This window comes from Castor canadensis, chromosome 15 (assembly GCF_047511655.1).
Source record: "Castor canadensis chromosome 15, mCasCan1.hap1v2, whole genome shotgun sequence".
Lineage (NCBI taxonomy): Eukaryota > Metazoa > Chordata > Mammalia > Rodentia > Castoridae > Castor > Castor canadensis.
Window position 1 is genome coordinate 10822935 of NC_133400.1, and position 25285 is coordinate 10848219.

The window sequence follows — 25285 nt, forward strand, 5'->3', positions numbered from 1 at the left end:
TAATTGTTCTATGACATTTTATAATAAATTCATATCACACACAAAATCTAACCATAAGTCATTAGTCTCCTCTGAATTACAAATGATTGAGCCTCCATCATGAGACACACCTTAGGCACATACTCAGTAAATTATCACGCATCCTTCTGAGAGAATGAATTGACACTGATTAGAAAGTCCATTGCTTAACTGGACGTTAATCTTATTTTCAACATGAATGAATGAAATGAATGACATATGTAAAAAACATTAACATCCTTTTTATTTCTAAGTAATTTCTCACACTTTCAAAAAGGGAAGCAAAGATTAAATGTCATTCTACTATTTTGTTAATAAATCCTCCTCGCTGAATGTAAATTAGTCTCCTAATTATTTAAAAATATTTTAACATATTTCCATCCACAAAAATACTTTATCAGTAATGCTGGCATTAAATTTGAAGATTAAAATATGATTTTGTTAATATTACCCATAACTATTAGTTCTACCTTATATTGTACATTTTAGGCACATGCCCCATTTCAGAATCTGCTATACTAAAATGGTCTTGAGACCAGTTATTTTATTGTTTTTATATTTTATTTTTATTATTGTTATACTGGGGGTACATTGTGACATTTACAAATATTCCTTACAATTTATAATAATTGAATTCATCCATCCATCATTCTCCTTTATCCCCCTCCCCTCACTCCTGGAATAGTTTCAGCAGGTCTCATTTTTCCATTTATATGCATGTGTACATAATATTTCTACCATATTCACCCTCTGACCCCCTTTCCTTACATCCTCCCACTCCTTCTGATATCCACCCCCAGACAGGACCTGTTTTGCCTTCTGATTCTCTGTTTTCGTTTGTCTCAGATAGCTATACACAGTGTTTCACTGTGACATTTCCATATATATGTTATAACCCAAATTGGCTCATCTCCTCTATTTTTCTCCTTTCTACCTTAGACCCTTTCTCATGGTGATTTCAACAGGTTTAAATTATATACTCATTCTTTTTTTTATTTTATTCATATGTGCATACAAGGCTTGGGTCCTTTCTCCCCCCTGCCCCCATCCCCTCCCTTACCACCCATTCCTCCCCCCCCCTCTGCCCCTCACCCCCTCAATATCCATCAGAAACTATTTTGCCCTTATTTCTAATTTTGTTGTAGAGAGAGTATAAGCAATAATAGGAAGGAACAAGGGTTTTTGCTGGTTGAGATAAGGATAGCTACACAGGGCATTGACTCACATTGATTTCCTGTGCGTGTGTGTTACCTTCTAGGTTAATTCTTTTTGATCTAACCTTTTCTCTAGTTCCTGGTCCCCTTTTCCTATTGGCCTCAGTTGCTTTTAAGGTATCTGCTTTAGTTTCTCTGTGTTAAGGGCAACAAATGCTAGCTAATATTTTAGGTGTTTTACCTATCCTCACCCCTCTATAGGAAGTACAGCAACCATTTTCACCTTCTTGTTTTTCATTTCATTACTCTAATCATGGTTTGTGGTGAATCCTGCACAGAAAATCTACTGAGCTGTGGTATTAGTGGCCCACTGGTTGATAGCATGTACTCCAGAAATGTAGTTTGAGGAAAGGGGACTCCCCACCAGCATGCATTGCACATACTTTTAATTCTATGAATAACAATGTTGATCCAAAAAACTTTATTTTAAATTTTTGATTAACCTATGATAATTATACATATTTATAGAGTCCTTGCATATTCCAATACATGTATCTAGTGAGTACTTATCAAACCTGGGTAACTGACATTCGCATCTCCATATCATTTCTTTATTTTTGGAGTTTTTGAGCTCCTCCCTTCTAGTTCTTCATAAAATATGTAGTAGGTTGTTGTGACCTAGAGTCGCCCCACTGTTCTGTGGAACACTCGAACTTATTCCTTCTAAGTAGCTGTACCTCGGTCATCCATGACCCAACTTCTCTCTATCTCTCTTTTCCCCCAACCCTTCCCAACCTCTAGCAATCATTATTCCTCATCCAGATTAACTCTTTTGAGCTCCCACATATAAAAGAGAAAGTACAGTATTTGCTTTTCTGTTTTGGCTTATTTCAGCTAACATAATAGCCTACAATTCTATCCATTTTGCTGCAAATGACAGGATTTCATTCTTAAAATTCTCTTTGGCTTCCTATGTTGTACCATAGTTACAAATGGAATAAAACTCTCTAACATTATGAAAAAATAATATCCAGAAACCAAATTTAAATAGCCAATTGATAGAGGCCAGTATACTTACCCATACTGGGGTCTGAAATAGATATAAATATTTTCCAATGCCAAATACAAAACAAGTAAATATTTTCTGGTTTTAGCCAGTGATTGTTTCTATGCATTTGAAGTTCAGTGTAAAACCAATACTCCTGTGCACAGACTGAAAGTACAAATTGTCTTCTCTGCTTATTGGACCACAGGTGCCAGGATCTGAATCAACCTTAACACTACCAAATAAAATAGAATCACCACTCCATGTCAAATGTGTTAGAATGCATGCATCCTTACAGCAAGTGATATAAATGTCAATCTTAAATAACTGGATTTAAATAATCTTAAATAATTAAATAATTAACACTGCAAGGCCCACTTAAAAATTTTCAGTTGAGGTGCCAAATAACTAAGCAGTACTATGCAAATATTCTTATGTCCACTATGGTATAAAAGAATGACACTGCAATTCAGGATATGTCTGCTGTTTGGAGAATACGACACAATTTTGGTGTATATCATACTACTTGAAAGCCTATAAATATTTATAAACTCAGCTATTAACCTTCGCTAGGGCCAATATTTTGATCATTCACCCATGGGTTTAATCAAACATTCTCAAGACCTAAGACTATGTAGAAGGAACATACAGAATGATTAATTGAGGTACAAATAACTAAAAAGGTCAAAGGACAAAAGATTCCATTTACGATGTTTGACATAATACTTCAGTTTAGTGTCAAATCTCAGATTAAAAATGAAACCAGAATATAAGAAGCTCCCCCAACTGTCAAATAATATGAAATGTCAATATTCTTTATAATTTACTTATAAATTAAAAATAAAATCTCTTCTAAAATTGACTTCCCCTGTTTTCAATTAAGTCCTTGTTGGCGAGTGTTAAAAAATGCATACACAGTGTGATGTTACATTGGCAATAGCATATTTCCGTTTTAATGCTATTATTAAAAACAATCATGAAAATAAATAAGACGTGTAAGTCATTTAGATTGTGTTTAAGCAAGAGTGGCTAGTACCTACAACACTGCAAAAAGAAAACAGTATTCAAGTCGTGGTCTAAAGCATATTCCCCAAGTGGAAGAAAAGCAGTTACTTTGGTTTTCCGTTTCCTTTAGATCTCATTCTAGTTTTACCACTGGATGAAGGTTTGTATATTTGACAGCTGATTGATACATACCTTGTTATTTCTACCTTCTTCTGATATTTTTGTAGTGTGAGAACAATATCAGGTTTCATGATGCTGATTGACAGGTGACAGAATGACCTTACCCTCAAAGGTGGACACTTGCTCACCCCTCTGGAAGCCCTGCTCACAGTTCTGTACGCCACCGTCTTAATCATCACTTGCTTGATAATTAGAATAAGACAAGAGACTTCCTTTGGCATGATGAACTGTGTGTGTGTCATGTGACACCTCTGATTCACGCTATTCATTTATACATCATGACTATAAAAAAGTTGTTTCTCTTACTTACCTAAAATCCTACCCAGTACCAGAGATTTGACTGCACTGAATTCTGTGCCTGATGACAGGTGGACTTTCCTCGTATTATCATCAATCTACAGAATTGTTACACAAGATACAATGATCCAGATGGGTGTTGTTTTATTGAGAAAACGAGAGGAAGCAAAGAAAGACAAAATAAACAGATAAAATGAGCAATTTTTAGCATGGCCCTAAAGGTTTAGGAAAAATATTTAAAGAAAGCCTTTAAAAAGATAGTTATTTTCTATACTATATTCAGATACCACTTTACACTTTCTGTCCCCTTGTATCACTTTATTTTTCTTCACTGCCTAAGAAATCCAAAATGGGTAAAACCAACAAAAAGGTGTGAGTCATTTTTCACCTCAGTACTTTTACTTAGCTTGGTATTTTTACTGGAATCATGCAGCTAGGAAATTTTCCTCTAGGTAGAAAGCTGAAACATTAATGCTTTTTCTTCAAAAGCTGAAGCAGTGAAGTCCACTTTGCCGTGACTCACATCCTTTCTTAAAATTTATCCTGATATTGCAATCATTGTTTTTCTGTTCTAGAGTTATTGCTGCATTTAGACCCATCTAAAATAAATGACCCAAGCCTTTGCTTATTCAATTATGATTACATTTCTGCTGTAGGTACTTTATGCTGGGGGAGTAATAATATAGCTTCAGGTGGGTTTTCTGTATTACCTCTACAAAGACCACTCCTTCTTCTCTGTTCATCTTCATGTGGTGAAGCTGTCCATCAGCCATGCTTTTAAAATCAAAGTTAAGAAGATCAGGTTCTTGATATCTATTTAACTTGTACCTTATCTGCAAACTTCCTAAAGTACGAAAAAGAGTTATATTTTTAGTAAATAATGCATTTTTAAAACTACTTATAAAATCTCAAAATCCTTTAATTGTCATTAGTATTTATTCATTTTCAGGGAAAAATTCACCATCATTCATTTGAATGTACACTTTAAACATAGAATTCCTAAAAGTCAGATTTTAAATGAAATAATATTTTCAAAATTAAGACCAAACTATTACTCATAAGTTATCTCTTTCCTGCAAATTTTAGATTTCATCACTTAAAGTCAGTTCCAAGATTAAGCATGTATAAATCTCTGCACTAACATCTAACTTAATGAAGGAAAATAAGACTAAGTATTTGTACAATGCCAAACTATTATGGAATATTATAGTAATATTCTCTTTCTATAATCTTGTATTTTTAAATACATATCTCACACCTCTGAAAGATATTGATAATAAGCTTATTATTGTTATTATTGACTAATAGAATTATTATAAGCAAGTGTAGCTTTATTGAAGATGAGAAATATTTATTTCCAAGTGACTATGGTCACAGACTTTGGAATGAAATTAAGCTGAAAACAATGGTTTTAAGCCAAATTTACCATTAGAATTAATACTACTTCATTGCCTGCAGAGATTTCAATTAATTTATTTCACAGGATACATTCCAATTACCAAAGAAAATGTCCCAATGTATAGATAAGCTTCACACTCAAGTCATACCATGAAAGTAAATGAATGCACTGATTGAACAACAGTATTTCCATTGTAGTGTTCAGTCCCCTTAGGCCATATTTCAGACAACCCTTACATATTCATTTTTTTTCTCACCCAGAGAATTTGTTACTAAAGTTTTCATCTTTCATCCAGATATAGGGTAGAAAAATAGAAGTCAGTGGCTTTTGTGTTAAGGTTTATGTAGCAAACACATATCCTAATCCACAAACCATTACCCTATATGAATACAGCAGTACTTCCTATGACTATGTGATTGCTTATTACTAGAGCCAACTGGTCATCTTGCAGACATTTTCTTATGAATAATGCTGATTCATTAACACTCCCTTGATATTCTTTGCCACGATTGCAAGGAAATATTTGATACACAATGAGACATTTTATTTCAAACAAACCAAAAACCCAGACTGATATTCATGCAAACTACTAAACCGCTCCTAGCAATATTAAAATACAAAAAAAAATTATATGAATGAACTAAATCCTTGTGTTGCTACACAAAATTATCAAAATTAAAATGATACAAAGGCATCTTGATTATTTTAAATAATGCTTGTAGATTGAATTTATGGGATCATTCTAAAAGAACAAGATGAATATTAAACATAAGCATATTCTTGCACCCCTGGTTGTTGTGTGAAATACAAGACTCAAGAGTGAACCATACCGTTACTGCTTTCATGTTCTAATTCAATTTTCTCTCTCTGTCTAGAAGCACTCACCATTTCTGGCAATGATAACTGAAAGGTACTCTTTGTAAAAAGAACTCATATAAAGCAGCAAGCTTGGTGCTCGTGTTGTTCGGAAACTAAATTTGATCATTTCTCTGCTCAGCTTCATATCACCATGAAAAGAAGCAGCATGGGAGCTGGAATTTTTACTTAAGGAATAATTTTCTTGAAAATTGTAAACCACAGATGAGCCAGATCCAAAATATGCCGAAATCTCTGAAAAGACATACACATCTTATGTTAAAAAACAAAAGAAAGTTTTAAGTACAAGGATCTCTTTTAGTCATACTAATTGATGTCTTAATATTTTTAAATAATGACTTCCACAGATAGAAGACATAGCCCCAAACTAACATCACACAGTAAATCAATAGACCTTTTATGTGACCCTTGAAGTGGGTTTATGTTAGAATGACATGTAATTAATTTGTTAGTCTAACCTTACAACTGAAAGCCTTAATGCGCTCTTATTTGCATTCAGACATAAGCCAGGATTCATCTACTTTCTTATTTAAATTTTCACTCCCATCTATTATTTTGTAGATAGAATACACTAATCTTCCTGTAACAGGAAAGAAGGGAGGATAGGGGATGAGGAATGCTTTTCTTTTCCAGAATCATTAGATAGAAATGCTCCTTTTAGTCTGAGTACTTTCTCGCATGTATTGTGCACTACAGAAAGAAAAGCTAATTCTAACATTGGATGTGAGAGAGAAAGAAAGGCATTTTCTTAGGAGATTACACAGTCTGTTTTAAATCATTTAATGGAAGTGTTGTATTTTACCTCTATGAGATTACTATGTCAAATTTACAGACATACACAGCCAAATATGTGTGTGTGTGTGTGTGTGTGTGTGTGTGTGTGTGTGTGTATAAAAGTGAAGACAAATAGAAGGAAGAATAATTTGTTCTGAATCCCTGAACTCATCTGTTCACTACTATAAAGGTCTGGTTGTTGAATACATCATAGATGATGCTGATTGGGTCACATAACACCATTTTGATCCTCTTGGCATTTAAAAAATGATTACTTTCTTTACCTATAAGATGTCTTTTATACACAACAAATGTGTGCATGCAGAGTAACATTCCTGATTGCATTTAGCCAGATGAACTGGAAACTATATCCAGAAAATGAAGACATTTTTAGAAAGAAGGGGTCATAAGTCAAACTTTAAACATAAAAAGTCTCCAAGGATGGCACCAGTGGTGTGTGATTACATTCACAAGTGAATTTGGAAATTACAGCTTATTCTTGATAAAAGCATATGCCTTTAAAAGTACATTTTCACCAGGTTTTCATTAACTGATCCCAAGGTTTTCTTTGCAAATCAGGAGTTGCTTTTATTTGGAGTCAATTTCTGTTAGTCTCCTTCAGGAAAAGGTTCAGTAGCCCAGAGACACTTAAGCAAAGTAAACGAATTTAAATTAATTGGATGTCAGTTTTCTATGAAAGTATAATAAATGTTTATATATTCAAACATAAGTCTGTCCAAAACACTTACTACTACACTCTGTTCTTCTTCATCCATGGCATAACTAAGTGAATAAGGGAAACTACAGAACTGTCTGCTATTTTATTTCACCAACAAAAATTCATCATATCATACAACAAAATGTCTGAGTATCTCTACATTGTTACACATCAATGCTTAATAGGAAATATTTGTTTGGCCAAAAGAAAACCCAAGCCAATGAAAACAAAAATAAAATAAACCTTTCTACATTCCCTGGCTTTTTTGAGCATTTTTGTTAAAAGTTAAATCACCACATAATGATTTTAAAACAGAGAACTGCCCCATGCGGCAGGTTGAGGAAAGTCAGATTCTTTAAGAGCATCAAAGTTAGAAAACAAAAAAAAGCAGATTGAGCAACTAACACTTGAAGGCAGCTGGAGACACCTACTCATGGAGTTATCAGCAACAGCAAACTCAATTCTCAAGAAATGAGTCAAATATCTAAGAAACAAGAGATGATTAGCATTCACTAGATACATTGCAAGAGAAATTCAGAAATGGAAATATTTTGTTTCTAATAGCTACCAGAGAAGAACATCTAGATGTTTTGTTCCTAATGAGTAAATTTTCCTGTTAATGTCTCTTGTCCCACCTACCCTTGGAGCAGAACGGCCCCATGTAGGCAGAGGAAGTGCAGTCACAGAAGAACCCACTGGGCTTTTCCCTACACTTTCCTCCATTGCGACATAACTTCCCATAGCTGCCACAGTGTCCCCGACAACCTGGCTGGACCCCTGGAGTCACTGTGGCTCTTTCTTCCAGATCCAGGACCATCCCGTTCAACTGCAGAGACCGGATGCATCCCAGAAAGCCTCTCTGTCTGGTGGCCGTCCCACCTGGAAAGGAAATACGGCAAATGCAAACATGTTCTTGGGGTTTAAATTCCAAACACTCCAGAGGCCTTACAGAGAAGAGCAAAAACTACAGCCGCAACTGAATCTGGGAAACACAGTTTTTGACCAAATGATTGTGACGTTTTCGATGTTGTATTTCTTACTTGGTTTTTAAAACAGATTTATTAAACTTTAAATTGGGGAAGGTTTTTTTGGTCAGTCTCTTTATCACAAAGAACAAAATTAAAGCCATACTGTTTACTTTCATTGTCTTTGTTTTGTAACTGGGTTTTGCTTCTTGGTTTTTTATTTTTCAATATTAATAAATGTATATGATGGGTAAGTGAAAGCATGTCTTGAAACCTGATCATAGTCTGGTAGTTTTCACTTTGCAAGCATCATTAAGACTATTCATTGGTATGGTTTTTTGGTTGTTATCCACTCATCAGAAAGATAGTAATTATCATATTACTTTTTTCTGGAACATTTCCCAGTGGGCTTTTTGTTTTTTCTGAAAGTTGGTCTTGTGTTCATTATTTTTATATGTGAGAAGATGAAGAAACAGTGGTGTAGCGCCTACTGAGTACATAACTCATCACCTTGAAGAGGTTTACAATGCTTGGGTGAAATCAGACCTCACTATCCTATGGCAGTTTCTCAAACTTTCAGGAACATAGCACCACATATGGAGGGCTCCTGAATACACAGATTCTGGGGCTGGTTTTGTAGTTCAGATGTAGGATTGCAAATCTAAAATGTCAGCAAGTCTTACAGATGATGTAAAGCAAATGACACCTGACCACCATGCGTAAGCACAATCCTCTAGGTACATAAACCATGAGCTTATGAACACCCTAAATTGATACTCAGAACTTTTAGTGGGATCTTGTATAAATAATCTATATAATTCTGCCGAGATGATCATGGAGCCTCTTAAAAAAACCTCCATCTTTGAGCAGATGGTGTCTTAGCACCAGGATCGCATAGCTACTCTATACATATTCCCTTTCTACATGTTCACATCATCCTTTCCCAAGTCACTTAGCTAACTCCAAACCTAGTCTTAATTACTTGGGGTCTTCTTATCCTCAGACACTACACAGTTTTATGTAGTTCAGGCCCTGAAAATTTGTCATCAAAACCCTCAATAGGTCTTTGTTGTCATCTATTGAGTCTTACATCTCACTAATTTAATTTTTATCAGGGCCCCTTAGTTAGAGTATGCATTTGATAGGAGCTATTTCAATCACTGTTCCTGACACACAGCCATTTACTCATTAAATCACATAGCATCAGAGTGGGAGATTGGGCTTAGGGTGTCCAGGGTTGAAGAAAAGATACTTTCTGCCCTACAGGAATAAAAACCAACCTCATGAATTTTTCTGAGTAAGTCAATGATACATTTATGAATAATGAAACATCATGAAATATGAATTCCTGAGAATTTTGGACTCAGGAAGTACTAATACTCTTTAGAACTTAGACACATAGACATAATGATCTCTGTCCAAATTGTTGCATTTAAATTTCTGTATTCACACTGCTTTGGTCTACATAGTACATGCTTCGTCAATGAAGGATGGAAAGGTTCTAATAGTGTAGTCATATTTGCTCTCTCTAAATCCAGGACAAGTGTGGGGTAGAGTTAGACATACTCCAATTTCTCTTTATTTAGACGTGGCAAGGAAGGAGTCAATTCCATCTCAGAGTTTCAGAATAGCAGTCAGTCTTTGTACTTAACTCCTCCTACCTTTACCCCATCTCCTGTCACTCTCTACTCTCTCTTCTGCCCTTATTTGCAGGACTCCTTTTTTTGTTTCCACATCAAGCTGCTACTTATTTGAACTTCATGCCTCCCTGCTCTTCCCCTCTGCTAACTTAACTTGGTGAGCACCTAGAGAGCAAAGTTTTTGGTCAAGATTCCTGTGGCATCCTTGCTGGAGTTTTTTTGTCCTGGGTGAGGCAGCCTACAGCCTGCAACCTCTGTGTACCTTCAGCACAGGAAAATTTGGAGAGGGCCAGGAGCTATGACATCTGGATTAGAGGTGTGTCCCTGGGGTGTTTCATTTACTTTGGATGGCAGCATATTACATGATGGAGTGCTGTGTATATAACACAGTGATGTTAAGTTACTTTGTGATGCACTTGCTGCACTGAAACATTCACATGGCTTTAATTCAAGAGTTTACTTTAGTCTGCCAGTGAAATAACAACTAAGTAATTTTGGATCCAACAACTAAATCCTGTCCATTTTCATCTATTCTACTTCCCCTTTTCTTGTTTGTTTTAAATGATGTGGAACTAAGGGCATAAAGAAGTCCAGGATTGGCCATGGGTACAGCTGAGAAAATATCAGGATAACTACAGTTAGACGTGCAGGTTGATTTTAGAACCCACAAGTAGCTTTCATTCCAAGATAGCCCCTTTTCTCTACACTTCAAAGTATGATCAAAAAGGAAAACTCATTTTCTTCTACAGCTCAGATCAGCTTTAAGTTTGCATGGCATGTGAGTTCTCCCAGCTTCACTTAGCAGCTCTTTGCTAGATACTGTGTCTGACACTGGAGGTGCAAAGTTCGATGCAACTCGTCATGCTCTCAAAGAGCTTACAGTCTAGACAGAAACCAGTGGCTCCCACCTGCAATCCTAGCTAGCTGGAAGACAGAAATCAGGAGGATTGAGATTCAAAGCCAGCCCAGCCAAATCGTTCAGGAGACCCTATCTAGACAATACCCAAAACAAAAAGGTTTGGCAGAGTGGCTCAACTGGTAGAGAACCTGCATAGCAAACATGAAGCCTGAGTTCAAACCCCAGTACCACCAAAAAAAAAAAAAAGAGTTTACAGTCTAGTAATTTATTTAGACAGAGAGACATATGGTATTAATGGCAAAGACAGAGACAAGGTAAAAAAGAATGCTAGAGGATGGGGTTATCAACATAAAAATCAACATTATGGATGTATGCATTAGGTGCATGAATTATAAACTTAAATACGGTTGTAATAGTTAAAAGAAAATCAGTACCTAGTTTTGTAAACTGAAGTCCTTTATTTTGTACTTTCAAAGAATTAATGTTTACTTAATCCAATCATTTTCAATGACATCTTTAGATAATCAGAAAATATAATGACTAATTAGACAGAGTCATGTCATACATGTATTGAGGATTTTTACCTTGCCATTAGGTTTTAAGTAACATTTTTATTTTCAGATGTAACCATTCTAAAAAACCATGGCTCATGTAAATAGGACTGAACTTGAAAGCGTAATTAAAGATTGCAATGCTTCTTCAGGTTTAGAGTATGTCCAATTAAAATGAGTTGCAGTTTGATTAATTGATTCTGGATGTTTCTGCTGAGCCATTATGTTTGCAACTATCTTCCAATTAATTTTCTATCAATTTACTTGCCATGGTATATCAGACATAATGAATTCCAGAACTTCAAAAACACTGGGTATCTTGTGAAGCAAATGCCGAACCTTTCTATGTGATTGAATATAAGTGAATCCATCCACTTACATAACAGTATTGAGGTCTTGCACCTAAATAACTGGGCTAGGTGCTGAGTAGAGACTGAATTAGGCTTTACCTGTTGGCTCTATCCTTTCATCACGTTCATTACTCTCAGTAATGGAAGGAAGACCTTTGAGATTAAACTTTGATTATTTTTAAAGACAAATTATCCATGTGCTGTGCTTGAATATCATTCAGGATTAATTGGGAGCAACTATATAATTGGCCCAGGAGCCTTAAAGAAAGAAACAAATCATGATTTTTACACTTCTCTTTAAAAATTCAAAGTTATAGAAACTAGCCTGGCGAAGTACAGAGTCTCTCCTTGGTCTTGGCACTGTGGAAGAGACAGTAAGGCTCCAACCACAAACCAGCTTAGGACAAGAAAGTGATAGGGCATTTGGGCTGGTCCCAAGACCAAGTCAGGAGACCAAGGAAAAACATGGTCTTCTGTGTATCAAGCTTCAGATTTTGAGTTCTGTAGCTATTCTGAGAGAAGACCACCCTACAGAAATGGTGATGTAAGCCAGTGGAGAGGGTTGTCTAACAGGAAACCCAGCTTTAATTATACCATGGAATGACCTTCATTGAACAATGTCACAGAAACATGGGGAAAATGAAGAAAATTCTTCATTGTGTTCAAAGAGATATTATGGTTGGAAGAACAGCTGGTGTTAAGAACAGTGTGATAGGCAGAAAGTTCAGTCACTCTTCCTTGAACCACACTCAGTGGTGAAAACAGGTCCCAGTGATGGTACCTCAGGAAAGAGTGAGTCTCTTTACTTCTCACAAGTGGAGGCTACCACAGCTCTCTGTGTTAACAACAGAGAGTAGGATCTATTGCTTTCAGTCAATGGTCACTAAGGTTTTCCCACTGGATGTAGGAAAGTACACTGAGGTGTTCTTAGGTTAATGAAAGAAAAGATATCTCAAGGAATGGAGAAGAAAATAATTCAAACAAATGATGTGATTACTTTAAAGAGAAATATGACCTTTATTGTACTGAATTGGTATTGAGAAGACACAATTTCTACAAAAGAAAATTAGGCTGAAATAAGAATTACTCAAGCATAAGGCTGTTTGATATTCTCTTCCCATGACTATATTTTAGCATATCAAAAACTGAAAGTTAAAAAAGAGAAAAATCTAGAATATATTATAATTAAGAACTTCTATTCATCAAAAGACACCATTAATAATATGAGAGTACACTCAATTCACAGAGAGGTAAAAGATACTTATAATAAATTTATGTGGCAAAGACTAAGTCAAAATATATATAAAGAATTCTAACAAATTTATTTTTAAAAAATAGAGCGCAACTTTGTAGAAAATTGACAACAAATTTGAACAGCCACCATAAAAGAGGTCATCCAAATGGTCAACACAAATATGACCGTGATTCCTGCTCAGCAGATGCTTTGTCCCAATAATTACACTCCTACATATTCACCGAACAGAAATACGGGCACATGTTCATCAAGAAAACAGCACAAAGACATCATTTATAATATCTAACCTTTAAAACTACTCAAATGCTCCATACACATTGATAAATACATCTTTGTACTGGTATTGTCAATTTCCTGAACGATCTCAGGTGATACCACTTCATATCTAAGATTAAGAACTGTGGCCTCAGAGCTTCTGGACACTTAGAGCTCAATACCAATCTTTGTGTACGGCATTTAGAAATTGTTCACTCTAGATACACAATAAATATTTGCTGATCTGATGTGATTAAAGTCAATGCAATGACTTCTGACTACATCAGGGGTCCTTACTTCTCCAAGTCCTAGTCACAAAATATCAAAATGGAGTTTAACTCATTTAAAAACTTGTCAGTAAAAGAATTTAGACAGGAAACAAAAATTGCAGAGCTGGTTGAATGAAAATCAATTCAAGGCTAATTTAAGAAGCTTCTAGGGGAAAAATGCTGAGTATACAAACCAAAATAGAAAATGACCACTGTCACATCTCAGTTTAAAAAAATGATTGATTCTTTTCTCTCCACCATCTCCGTGGTTGGAGAATGTTTGTGAGTCCATGACAATGGCAGCAACTCAGGGCTAAGTTCTCAGTGTTATCCAGGTCAAAGGCACAGACTCAATACATTGATTAGCATTGTGTCACAAAAATTGTTCTACAGAGTACTAGGTAGCTGTTAAGAATAGGACTGACAAAGATATGACATAAATCTCTCTCTCTGTCTCTCTGTCTCTCTCTTTCTTGCACACATACACACACACACACACACACACACACGCACACAAACAGAGGGAGGGAGAGAGAACAAGTGAAAGAATGTGAAAAGGACAGCAAAGACCCAATGCTGCAATTAGAAGAAGAAGAAGAATGGAGAGTTGATACAGTGCTTGTCTAACATGCACAAAGCCCTGGGTTTGATCCCAACACTGCATAATACATAAATAACTAAAATGGTAAGGGACATGCTGTGAATAGAAGATGACCCATCATTTTTATTATGTGAAGTTGTTTGGGATTATTTGGGGAGAAGTGGGAGATAAGGTCACATTACACTGATGTACCTATTACCACTATTCATACAAAGATTTTTGTTCATTGTTATTCCTCCTCCACTGTGCATGGCATCCTACAGTGTAGATTAGGTGAAGATAATTGTTGTGATATTTTGATCTATAGAGATTATTAAAATACCTTCTGGGCCAGCTATTCAGAAAGCATAGATCTGGAAAACTGTGGTTCAAGGCCAGTCTGGAGTTAAGAAATAGTGTGAACCCATCTCAATAAAAATGCTGGATGAAGTGGCACTCACCTACCTTCCCAGCTGCAAGAGTGGTATAGGTAGGAAGATCATACCCTACATAACACAAAAAAGGCTAGGGGCACTGGGCACCAGTGACTCACACCTGTAATCCTAGCTATTCGGGAGGCAGAGATCAGGAGGATCATGGTTCAAAGCCAGCCCAGGGAAATAGTTCTCAAGACCTATCTCAAAAAAATCCCTATCATGAAAAACTGGGCTGGTGGAGTGGCTCGAGGTGGGCCTTGAGTTCAAACCCAACAAATAAATAAATAAATAAACCCCACACAATCAATCAATAAATAAAAGGCCAGAGACTTGGCTTAAGTGGTAGAGTACCTGCCTAGCAAGTGCAAGGCCCTGAATTCAAATCCCAGTACCACAAAAACATTTGAAAAATAAAAACACAAACAAAAAGAACCTGTTTCCTATTTCTTGGATGTAGACTAACTCTACTTTCTCACTTCCTTATTCCTGTTTGAATTGCATAAATAACAGCTGCACAGCTGAATCACATGTTTTAAAGTGTTTTCTATTTCTTTTTATTGATTTTTCTCAGATGTTAAAGCATTAATTTTGCCTCAGAGTTTTACTCTGTAGTGTAAACACTGTGAGATAGGTCTTCAGAAGAGGGGTGGAGCAAGCAATTGAGAACAGGCACTGGATTCTCTTACGTTATCCCATGACACTGGCAGCTTGTGAGAGATAACCACAACCATTAATATAAAAAGTTAATAAACAGATAACATTAATAAACACCATCAAGATAGACCTGGTGAGTGAGATGGAAAATGTAACTTAAATCAAAATTAACATCTGTTCAAATATCTGCAGCATTTTTTGTAGGTATAAGTGTTCAAGACCATATTTCAAACAAGCATATTTCCATATACTATACTATTAAAATTTCTAATGTTTATTTGGAATAATATAAAGCAATTTTATTTGTTATTTAAAAATTCCACAATAATCTTTTGCTAAATTTGTTTTCATATGAGAAGATGCATTTTTGCACCTAAATGCTGGGATAGTAACCCAGTATCTCTTACACTAACTTACCTAGTCTTTTGGCTTTGTCCTATGTTTATAAACATTGTGCTTCTGTGTAATTTAGAACGCTATTATTATTATTATTATCAGTCTCAGAGTTCAAAACATTTTTATTAGAACAAACTCATGCAGAAAACTGCACACTTATTTATTTTTACAATCACTTTGCCTCATTCATTTGTCCCTTTATCCAAATAAAAATGATAGCCGTTATGCACACTTGAAGATAATGATTAGTCATAATTATTTTTAAGATGGACAGATGAACTACAAATTAAACTCTTGAACTTGTAAGTAAGGGGAGTTAAATTGCCCTTTAAAATTTCAACCAGAAAATCAATTACATTGTATTAAAGCAGAGATTCCCAGTCACCCATGGAATGGCTGGCTCTGAGAACAGAATGAGGTTCCCGCTCACGTATTTATTAGGTGAAGAAACAGTTTCCAGGACAGGGATCTTTCCACACATGAGATGTGTCACCAGAACCTACGAACACAGAAGCCCAGTTTCCTGGTGAAAGCATGATTATGGAGCAGGTGGGATTTCAATGAAGAGGGAGGAGGAGGTGAGATATTTTCTCTGGGCTTGTGAAGAAGGACCAAAGCTTTCCACAGTCTGGTGGGAATATGGCTCATGGTATATAATCTGGATTGTGGGGCCACAGAACAGCCTTAATCACTGCTATCAACTAAGACAAAGGAAGAAAACAATAAAAGTTAACTTCAGGTGAAATTAAAAATGTGAAAATGGTGTGAGGAACCCAGTGACCTACGAAGAGGCATTACACTCCCAAGGATAATGTCATGGATAAGTAGCAAAATACTAACGGCAATAACCAATTCACTAGCAAATTCTGTGCATCTACATGCAAAACACATCCCTACACTCTAGCTCACACCACCATTATCTCTCACATAGCTACTACAATAGCCTGCTTCCACTCTAGCCAGGACCCTCATAGCAGTAACTGAGAACCAGAAAGATGTAAACCCAATGATACCACTTCGCTGACCCCATAGCATAAAATCCAAGGTCCAGTATGTGACTAAACCTCTTTCCCAACACACACTTCCCTTTATACTCATTCTTTCCGGCCACATTTGGTTTTCCCCCTTTTCCTGGAATACTTAAAATTCATCCTACCACTTTCAGCATAGTCCTTTCTCCTGGACTTCTCTTCCTGCAGGAGTTCATGGGGTTCTTCTCTTCTGCGTCCTCTGCCCTCTGCTCAAATGTTGAGCACCTTACTTGAAACAGAAGCTTCCAATCCAAATCATAGCCTGACTCCTCACTCTGCATTTTACTCATATAGATTTTATCATTATCCAAAAATGTATATGCCATGTACATGTGTGCATGTGTATGTATATATACGTGTTTAAATACATATATACAGTGTTCTTGTTTTATTTCTCATTATTGGCTATGTCTTGTCTGTTCCACAGAAAAGATTCTTAAGTTTTTGGTCATAGTAACTGCTTTATTAAATTAATTCTAATTACTACTGATTTTTTACTAGTCTCTTACCCACTGTGCTCTAATTCAGTGTAACCTTTTTAATTATAATTTGTCTTTCATGGAGACTGCCTGCAAGAGAAAAAAATCTCTCTCTACAAACTTACAAAAACCATTCCGATTGGTTTGATAGTAGTGTTATAAATCGAAAAATTGATATTTTGTCTTGTACACACTATTTTATTAACTTGGTTGGGGCCTTTTCTTACCAGAATGATCTGCCTTATGGCCAAGATAAAAAGCAAGCCCCTTCAGTGGCCCTCTTGAGTGCCATGGGCTGCTCTACCCAGACTATAGTAATATTTTATGGGTTCATCTCTTAATATCACTACAATATGTCACATCAATTTACTCAGTTACCTGTAAGTAGGAAAGAAGAAATTGTATAAATAAGTCTTTATTCATAGTAGATGTAGCTTTTTTTTTTTTTGAGATCTTTCTCCTGCCTTTTCTTTTAAATTTTCACTGACTTTGACTTAAACATAATCAAGATTTCCATTTTTAATAGTTTCAAGTGACAGGGCCATTCTTAAATCTGAACACATATGGAGATGTCAAAGGACAGACTAATTGCCTCAATAAAGATGAAATCTCTTTGATCCTTATTCAAATTAAAGCACATGATTGATGGCAAAGACCCAAGCCTGTTCTAAAGCAGTTTTCTGATGTCACACTATACTTCATTACAGCCAACCTGAAATCAAATTAAGGCCACAATTCTTATCAGATACAATCTACAGTGACTCCAAATCTATGAAGCTGAAATTCAGATAAAGAATGAAAGGTCATCTACAGGCAAACTGCAACATATTTCACTGAAAAATTTGAGGACAATTTCAGCCCTCTCAATTTCCAAGAATAGGAAGGCTATTTCTAATGTACTGACAGATTTTAAATTGCCATACCTTTTGTTGTGGACATCTCTCATTTTTGGAATTCAAGAAATACCTATGTCAATTTTCTGGCTGAGCTTCTAGCATGATATTAAAAGAAAAGTCATATATTTCTTCTCAGGTATGCTTTATTATTTCTATACCCTTAAACAAGCCAGGGGAATGGACAGATTATGATTAGATCGCTTATTATAGTGTTTTACTCATAGCAGATATTCATTAAATATTGTTTGAAGGAAAGAATAAATAACAGAAATAGTTATGTAAATTTGTTAGATGTCCTAAATATGTCTTAGTCAAATATGTCACAAACAGCCTTCACCCCTCTAAGTGAGAAAGAGCTAATAAGACAAGACTGTAGGCAACAGAAGGTGTAACGGCGGAGCTGACAAATTCTGCTCTAAATATAGCTCTTGAAAATGTTTGACATATGATTTCCCATAATTCTTCATTTATCCTGATTTACAGTGCCTCTATGTCTTTATTTACATTAAAATGTGTGGGCAGTGATCAGATAAGAGATAATTCCTTCAAATTCAAACTCAACTGGTCCATAATTTCTGTAAATTAATTAGCAAAGATGCAAAGGAAAACAAACACATCCAGAAAAATTCCACTAACAAGTCTATAAATGCCAAGTAAATGGATTCGGGAAATAAAAGAACGTCTAGATGTCAATATTAGGTAGGTTATCAGAAGAGAGCAAGAAAATGGGAAAAATGAGGGGAAATGGCAGAGGTAGTGAAATGGATCAAACCATGGAGTCTACAGTCTGCTCCTTTTTTTATTTTTAATGTTAATAACTGATTTTGATTCAGGATGTATAGGGCAGGGAGGATCACTAGTTGACATTGGATAGGATTATAAGAAAGGATCCTCAATTTTGGGAACAGAGTTCTAATTTTGGAAGATTTCTAATATCATACCAAAACCACTAGTGTAATAAACTGGAACGAATCATCTAATCTGTCTTATTAAGGAAGCAGGAAGGCAGGCTTTGGAACTGGTCACACAGCAAATTTAAATCTCATCTACTGAGTACATCTCTGAAGGCAAGCCCATCCCCTGAGTTCAGTTGTCCCATCAGTGGAGTAGGATAATATTATTGCACAGGTTGTTTATGAGGAAAAAGTGAAACATTTGGCACAGATTGGATCATGGGTTTTTAGTCAATGGTAGTTTGTTGCTATTTTGGTTTTTTTTTTTCTTGTATCATTGTTTTTTTCTAGCTGGTACTATTCAATTTGGGCCCACCTCTGCATTCGCATCAAACAATTAAATGGCGAATGGCTTAGAAAGAGAACTTACCCACAAAGAGTTGACTGTTGAGCTGTAAAAGGACATGGCCGTCAGCTGGAGCAGCTTGTGTCTTTGGTGAGAGTTGATCCACCTGAATGGATGCCTCTTTCATGTTCCTTTCAACTCGAACATGATGCCATTGGTTGTCGTTGAAGTGGGTAGGTGACTGCACTGAGATTTCGAAAGGACCGTTTCCCACGTCAAATGAAAAGGTCACTGTTGTCGGAGCTGGAAATATTAGGCATGAAGATTGTGCAAGTCAGTACACATGGCAGAGAGCTGAGTGTTTAATGCACTTAGGAACAGCACCACACAACAATCACTGAACATAAAGACAATGGGAAAAAGACAATGGTTTGATGTTATGGAAGGAACCAATGGCACCATATAGAAATTGCACTTCTGATATCGGATGAACAGTAAGGTACATTCATATTTTCAGATAAAACTAGAGATTGTAAGAAATAGCATCTGATATTTTATATGTGAGGATAAGTGCTTCAGTGACTCAAACTTTATTTTATAGGCATTCAATATGCATTTGATATTATGATGTTACTGTCAACCTATGATACCTAAATGAGTGGTTGACTTGTAGTTTTGTAATTATATGAAATTTTTAAAGTTTTTAATTATTTGAATTTAAACTCTTCATTAATTGTTACCAGAAAATACCAATAAATTTCCCAACTTATGTGTTAAATATCAAGGTGTTTTCTTGCAAAAAAGAATGTTAATATAGTAGACATTTTTCAAAGAGATACAATGAAAAGATGAGCTGGTAAAGTAGAAACGTGAGTTCCTGAAAAATTAAAGGATTAACTAAGGGTGTCCCATAGACTTCTCTGGAAAGGAAACTTACAGCGTAGCTCTATCCGTATAAAATCAGTAATTCCCAGGTTCTCTAAAAATACCCCAGACAGAGCTGTTGTCTTGAAAAAGAAAGACACATCAGCACTGAGTTCTCCATGGAAAGTAGGAAAATGAAGGTAGGAAGCCTCAGTATTGAAGGAAGCTGAATTCCAAAATGACCCTGTTGAAAACATACACACACACACACACACACACACACAAAGGAAGGGAAAAATTCAAAAGGTAAGAAAACAAATTCATGACATATGAATGATATACAGTAATAGCATTTTTATATCTAGCTTTTATTCTATCTGAAATATTGCTTAGTCAGACAAAACTGCTTTTCTTTTCAGTAGTATTGTGCAATATACAGGACATTGATATATGATGACAGATTTCACCAGGATTGAAATTCTGGATTTCTTCCAGTATAAGGACAGGAATGATTACTACAGAAATTATCTAAATATAAGAAAATATATCCTCAGCCTAAATACCATCCTCTGACAAAGCAGTATTTTAAGGATCAGCCAAACCTTAATAGCTTAATTTTTTTATAGCTTGAAAATGTACACACCTACTTGCTTTGACTAACAAAATTGCTGAAGAGATTCACAGTAGTTTTGTTTCAATACACACGCTTCACAGTTACATTTTCAACTGTTTCCATTAATGGGCCTCATGATTTTTTTTAAAACTACGATTGGTATTCTAAAGATTCTCATCTAGTTACAGATCATGATAAACCCACTCTGTGCTCCACTGATTTTCCCATGAAAACATCGTTTTCTTTCTAAGTCATCCCTGACTTTGCTTACAAGAATGAAGTAAATGAAAAGTGTTCTCAAAAGGTTACAAATACTCAAAATAGAGGGATAAAGAAATATGTAGACCATAAAGTTAATTATAATTGCTGTCCAAATACAACTTTTTACCTTCACTATTTCATGACTTTTTTGAGGATACATACATCTTTTCTTTTGAAAAAACATTGTGGGGGTTGTACAGGAAAAATATGGAAATAAAACATAAATACAATGCAAGAGTTAAATGACTGCAGTGAAACCCAGCTAGGTGTAAGTAGCTGGTGAGAATTATCAGAGACATGAGCTGTGACAATTGCAGTGACCACCAGCAAACTCTCCACACATTAACTGGGAATATTCATACTCAGTTTTAAGCAAGTGCCTCCATGAGCAATCCTGACACTGGATAACATTCTCCTGTTGAAATTCCCTTCCCAGAAGACACATGGCTTGATCCTCTAGAGTCAGAAAATCAACATAACAGCTCAGTAGGTCAGCGGAGAACATATACCTCGCAAGTTAAAAATCACAAACTGGAGTCTGTTTCTACACATTCCTTAGATTTTCATTTATTTTCTATAACTTCTGGACCAAACGACTTATATCTATTTTTTTCTGTTTTTCTTGTGGCCCTGATTCAAAAGTTAATTCGCGTATTGACAATTTTAGGGTTGAATTTATTCACCTGAGAATCTACTTTAAGGATTTTTATTTTTCTCCAGAGCCAAATGAAACTTTTGTCCTTCTTTTTACAGCTGTTTCTCTGCCTAGACACTTTGATCTTAGACTAGGAAAAGCAAGAAAATGCAAAATATCAAGCCAGGGCTAACAGGAAATGTATTGTGTTAAAAATTCTTACCCGATTTACTTGTAGAATTACATGGTTTTCTCTTGAAATGTTACAGAGGAAAATTAAAATAGAGCTGTAACTTTAAATTATGAAATATTATTAAATCTTATTTTGTGTAATTGGAAAGGGAACATTCAGAATTACTTACTGGTTTAAATTAGATAATATTATAAAAATAATTCATTTGTTTCATATTATATCATAACTAACCCAATAAAGCATCATATCACAGGCATCAGGGAACTGGTGGAAACAGAGCAATTCTTTGAATTGCTGTTCCCTTTTATAGCAATGAAAACAATTTGTTACTTTAGGTGTCTAAAACACCTCATACACATAACCATATGTTTTGTTTAGTTAGCAGACCTTAATAGATAGACCTCAATAGACTCATAATAGATAGAAAATGAAGTAAGGCCATTTTATGGGATGAAAAAAATTGCCGCTAATTCAAGACAATGATGAAGAAAGCCAAGGGCAATATTTAAATAATCAAACAACGTTAATGGCCATGATATCTCAGCTCATTATACCCTTTGCTAAGAAGCACTCAGGAGAAACTGGGTGGCCTCAGAGAACCGGCATGGGGGAAGGGCATGGACTCTTCAGGCAACATCAGCAAGAAGCTCCAGATCCCACCATGGGTAAGGGAGTTTGAAATTCCCCAAGCTGCACCTATAGCAGATTTGAATGTGATAACATGCTGTGTGAATTGCACTCAGGAGAGTGAAACACCTTTTCCATCACCCCTCCCCTCACAAAAAGTCACATCCTGATGTGACTTTTATTATTTGAAGCCATCAGTACTTAGTAATAATTAATAATCAGTATATATTTTCAATTAAATCCAATATAGGTTACCAGAGACTCGAGTTTCCTTTGGAAAAACCACCTTTCATCTTTCCAGAATGATATACGTATATATTTATAATTACACAAAACAGGATTCGTGTACTTATTGACATAGCAGAAGATGAACTGTTTAATTCCACAGTTTTTTTTATAAAAGACCAAGTAGGAAAATAAATTTAGTACTATGTTAAGATTACATGTACTTCTTAAAAATAATTATTTTGCTAATTTTTTTATCTCACTAGTAGAATAGCCTGTTTAAAAAACAGACTTACAGAAAAAGAAAGTAGATTAGTGGTTTCCTAGAGTAGGAGAGATAGGGCAATAGGGAAGGATGGGGACTAGAACCCTTTCTTAAAAATGAAAAAAAAATTTTTAATGTTCAAGCACTGATGTAAGGAATGTTTTAGCAGCCAAATGCATCTTCTAAATATTTATGAATAGTTAAAATAAGCTGGAAAATATGGATTTCTTAACAAATAAAATTCTAGGATTAATTACATGTTCTGTTCCATTATTGGGATGGAAAACCTATGCATGGTTTTGTAATTCACTAGTCTTTTTAGTTCCTCTATTGTTATTTTCAACTATTTATGAACCTCAGTAGAAATCTGTATAAGCAAAATGAAAATGAAATCAGGCTGGAGATAATTACGGTTTGTGGGCTGCAGATCAGTGAAAAAGAGATCAGAGATGTTCATCAATGTTTATATAGTGTAGAAATTCCCCTCTCCCACCAAACACTGCATAAGTTGGTATGGTAAAAGCCTCAATGACAGCAGAACAGAAACTGTCTTTCTAACCAAAAGATTTTACCAGTGATCTCTGAAGAAGATATTTCTTCTTGTTATTCTTAAATTAGTTTGTGCCAAACTGTTGTGCTATTAATAGCAAAGGCATGTGTATACTTTAATTATTCAAAGACACACACAATTTTATTTTAGAGTCTGGAAGAATGGAATTTTGGAGCAAGCATCCAATTACTTTTAGTCTAGATGTAAGAGAATATACAAAGTAGTACATGAGATGAATGAAGCTTGTTTAAGCTCGGCATTGCATTATCCATCAGTTGTTCCTACAGTCAGAATGAAGTTGAAAGGGGCACCAGGAGAGAGATCTTTCCAAGGGGCACATCACTATTTTATTTGAAGAAACTTATTTTGAACTAACAGATGCAAGTATTCTAATACACAAAGGAAAACATATTATAAAGTCAAGGTAACATGCATAATCTTGCTATACACTTGGAATCCCAATATTCATCTGAGAAGAGGAGCAACCACCAATAGATAAGTCATAACCAAATGCAGACAGTCAATCAACATGAAATAGACTAATTCTGGTCTAGGCAAAACAAAAGAAGCACTAAATTAATTAAGAGATTTTCATTGACCGGATACTACCTAAAGCATGGCTCCTTTGTTTACATGGCTAACATCAAAAGTAACATGATATTCAGATTATTGTCTTTTAAAAGATATTATAATATTCCAAGTGACTATAAATAAAATAGCTTTTAATATCTTTCTGTATTTGCACACATATAGGCTTATGGTATAAACATTACCATTTTTAAGTACACACATCTATACACTGGTCTTTAGTGTGCATTTGCAATTAAGCACACTGAATTTTTTTCATTGCCCAGAGAATATTTTTATATATAAATTAATTTGATGAAGTATTTCATTAGACCATAATCATCAAAAATAAGAGCTGGTAAGTTATTCATAATATACCTCTTATATAATGACTCCTGCATGTAGGACTTAATTATAGTCTTTATATGTCACTGGGTATGAGCATATTCACCTTTTAAAGAACACTACATGTAAATACATGTTGGAGATAACAAAATGCCAAGTATGAGCACAAATTGCTAACTCTGCAATCACTGTATTTCCTTGATGACTTCACATGGGTCCTGTGCTCTTGCAGGCTATTCTCCCCTTTCTCTTGCCAAGCAAACAATATCCCATTTCTTATTCTTGACCCTGCGCAATGACCTTCTCTAAGAAAAGAAAAGAAAGCAGAAGAGGCATTCTGCAACCTCCCACTTCTGTACCTACTTACCCTCTTGCTCTGTATTCTGTCCTGCTGTAATCAACTGCACCCACTCTACCAGGTCTCTCCTCTCAGCACGAACAGGCTGTTAATTCTCCCATCTTAGAAACCCAATCTTGGGATCTTGTTTTCTTCCCACTTACTACTAATTTTCTCCATTTTTTTCTTTTACCAATTGCTGCCTGATTGTGTTCTAGGGTTTTAATTCCACATTTGCCAAAAAATGCCACGGTTACGGTCACCAATGACCTCCTCCTAAGCCACTCACTCACTTTACTTAAGCTGTCACTAACATTTAACATAGTTGATTGTTCTCTTGAAACACTTCCTTCACTTGCAGTCCAGGATGCTCACACTCTTCTGCCTTTGTCATTGATAATATAATTCTCAGTCTTCTTTCCTTCTTCCTCCTCATCACCTTAATCTGCCACTGTTGGGGTGTCCTAAGGCCCTGTTATTAA

The 25285-nt window shown here is 35.5% G+C and overlaps 1 protein-coding gene across 2 annotated transcripts in view; it reads right to left on the reverse strand.

Moving 5' to 3' along the window:
- Cntnap4 (contactin associated protein family member 4) overlaps positions 1-25285 on the reverse strand; it is a 248895-nt gene that overhangs the window by 15845 nt on the left and 207765 nt on the right. For both annotated transcript variants that reach the window (XM_074055621.1, XM_074055620.1), the window contains 6 exons: positions 20260-20430; positions 19407-19625; positions 8106-8345; positions 5984-6208; positions 4410-4543; positions 3713-3797 (listed from right to left, as the gene is read on the reverse strand). In XM_074055621.1, coding sequence (XP_073911722.1) covers positions 3713-3797; positions 4410-4543; positions 5984-6208; positions 8106-8345; positions 19407-19625; positions 20260-20430 — 1074 coding nt within the window. The remainder of the gene's footprint in view (positions 1-3712; positions 3798-4409; positions 4544-5983; positions 6209-8105; positions 8346-19406; positions 19626-20259; positions 20431-25285) is intronic.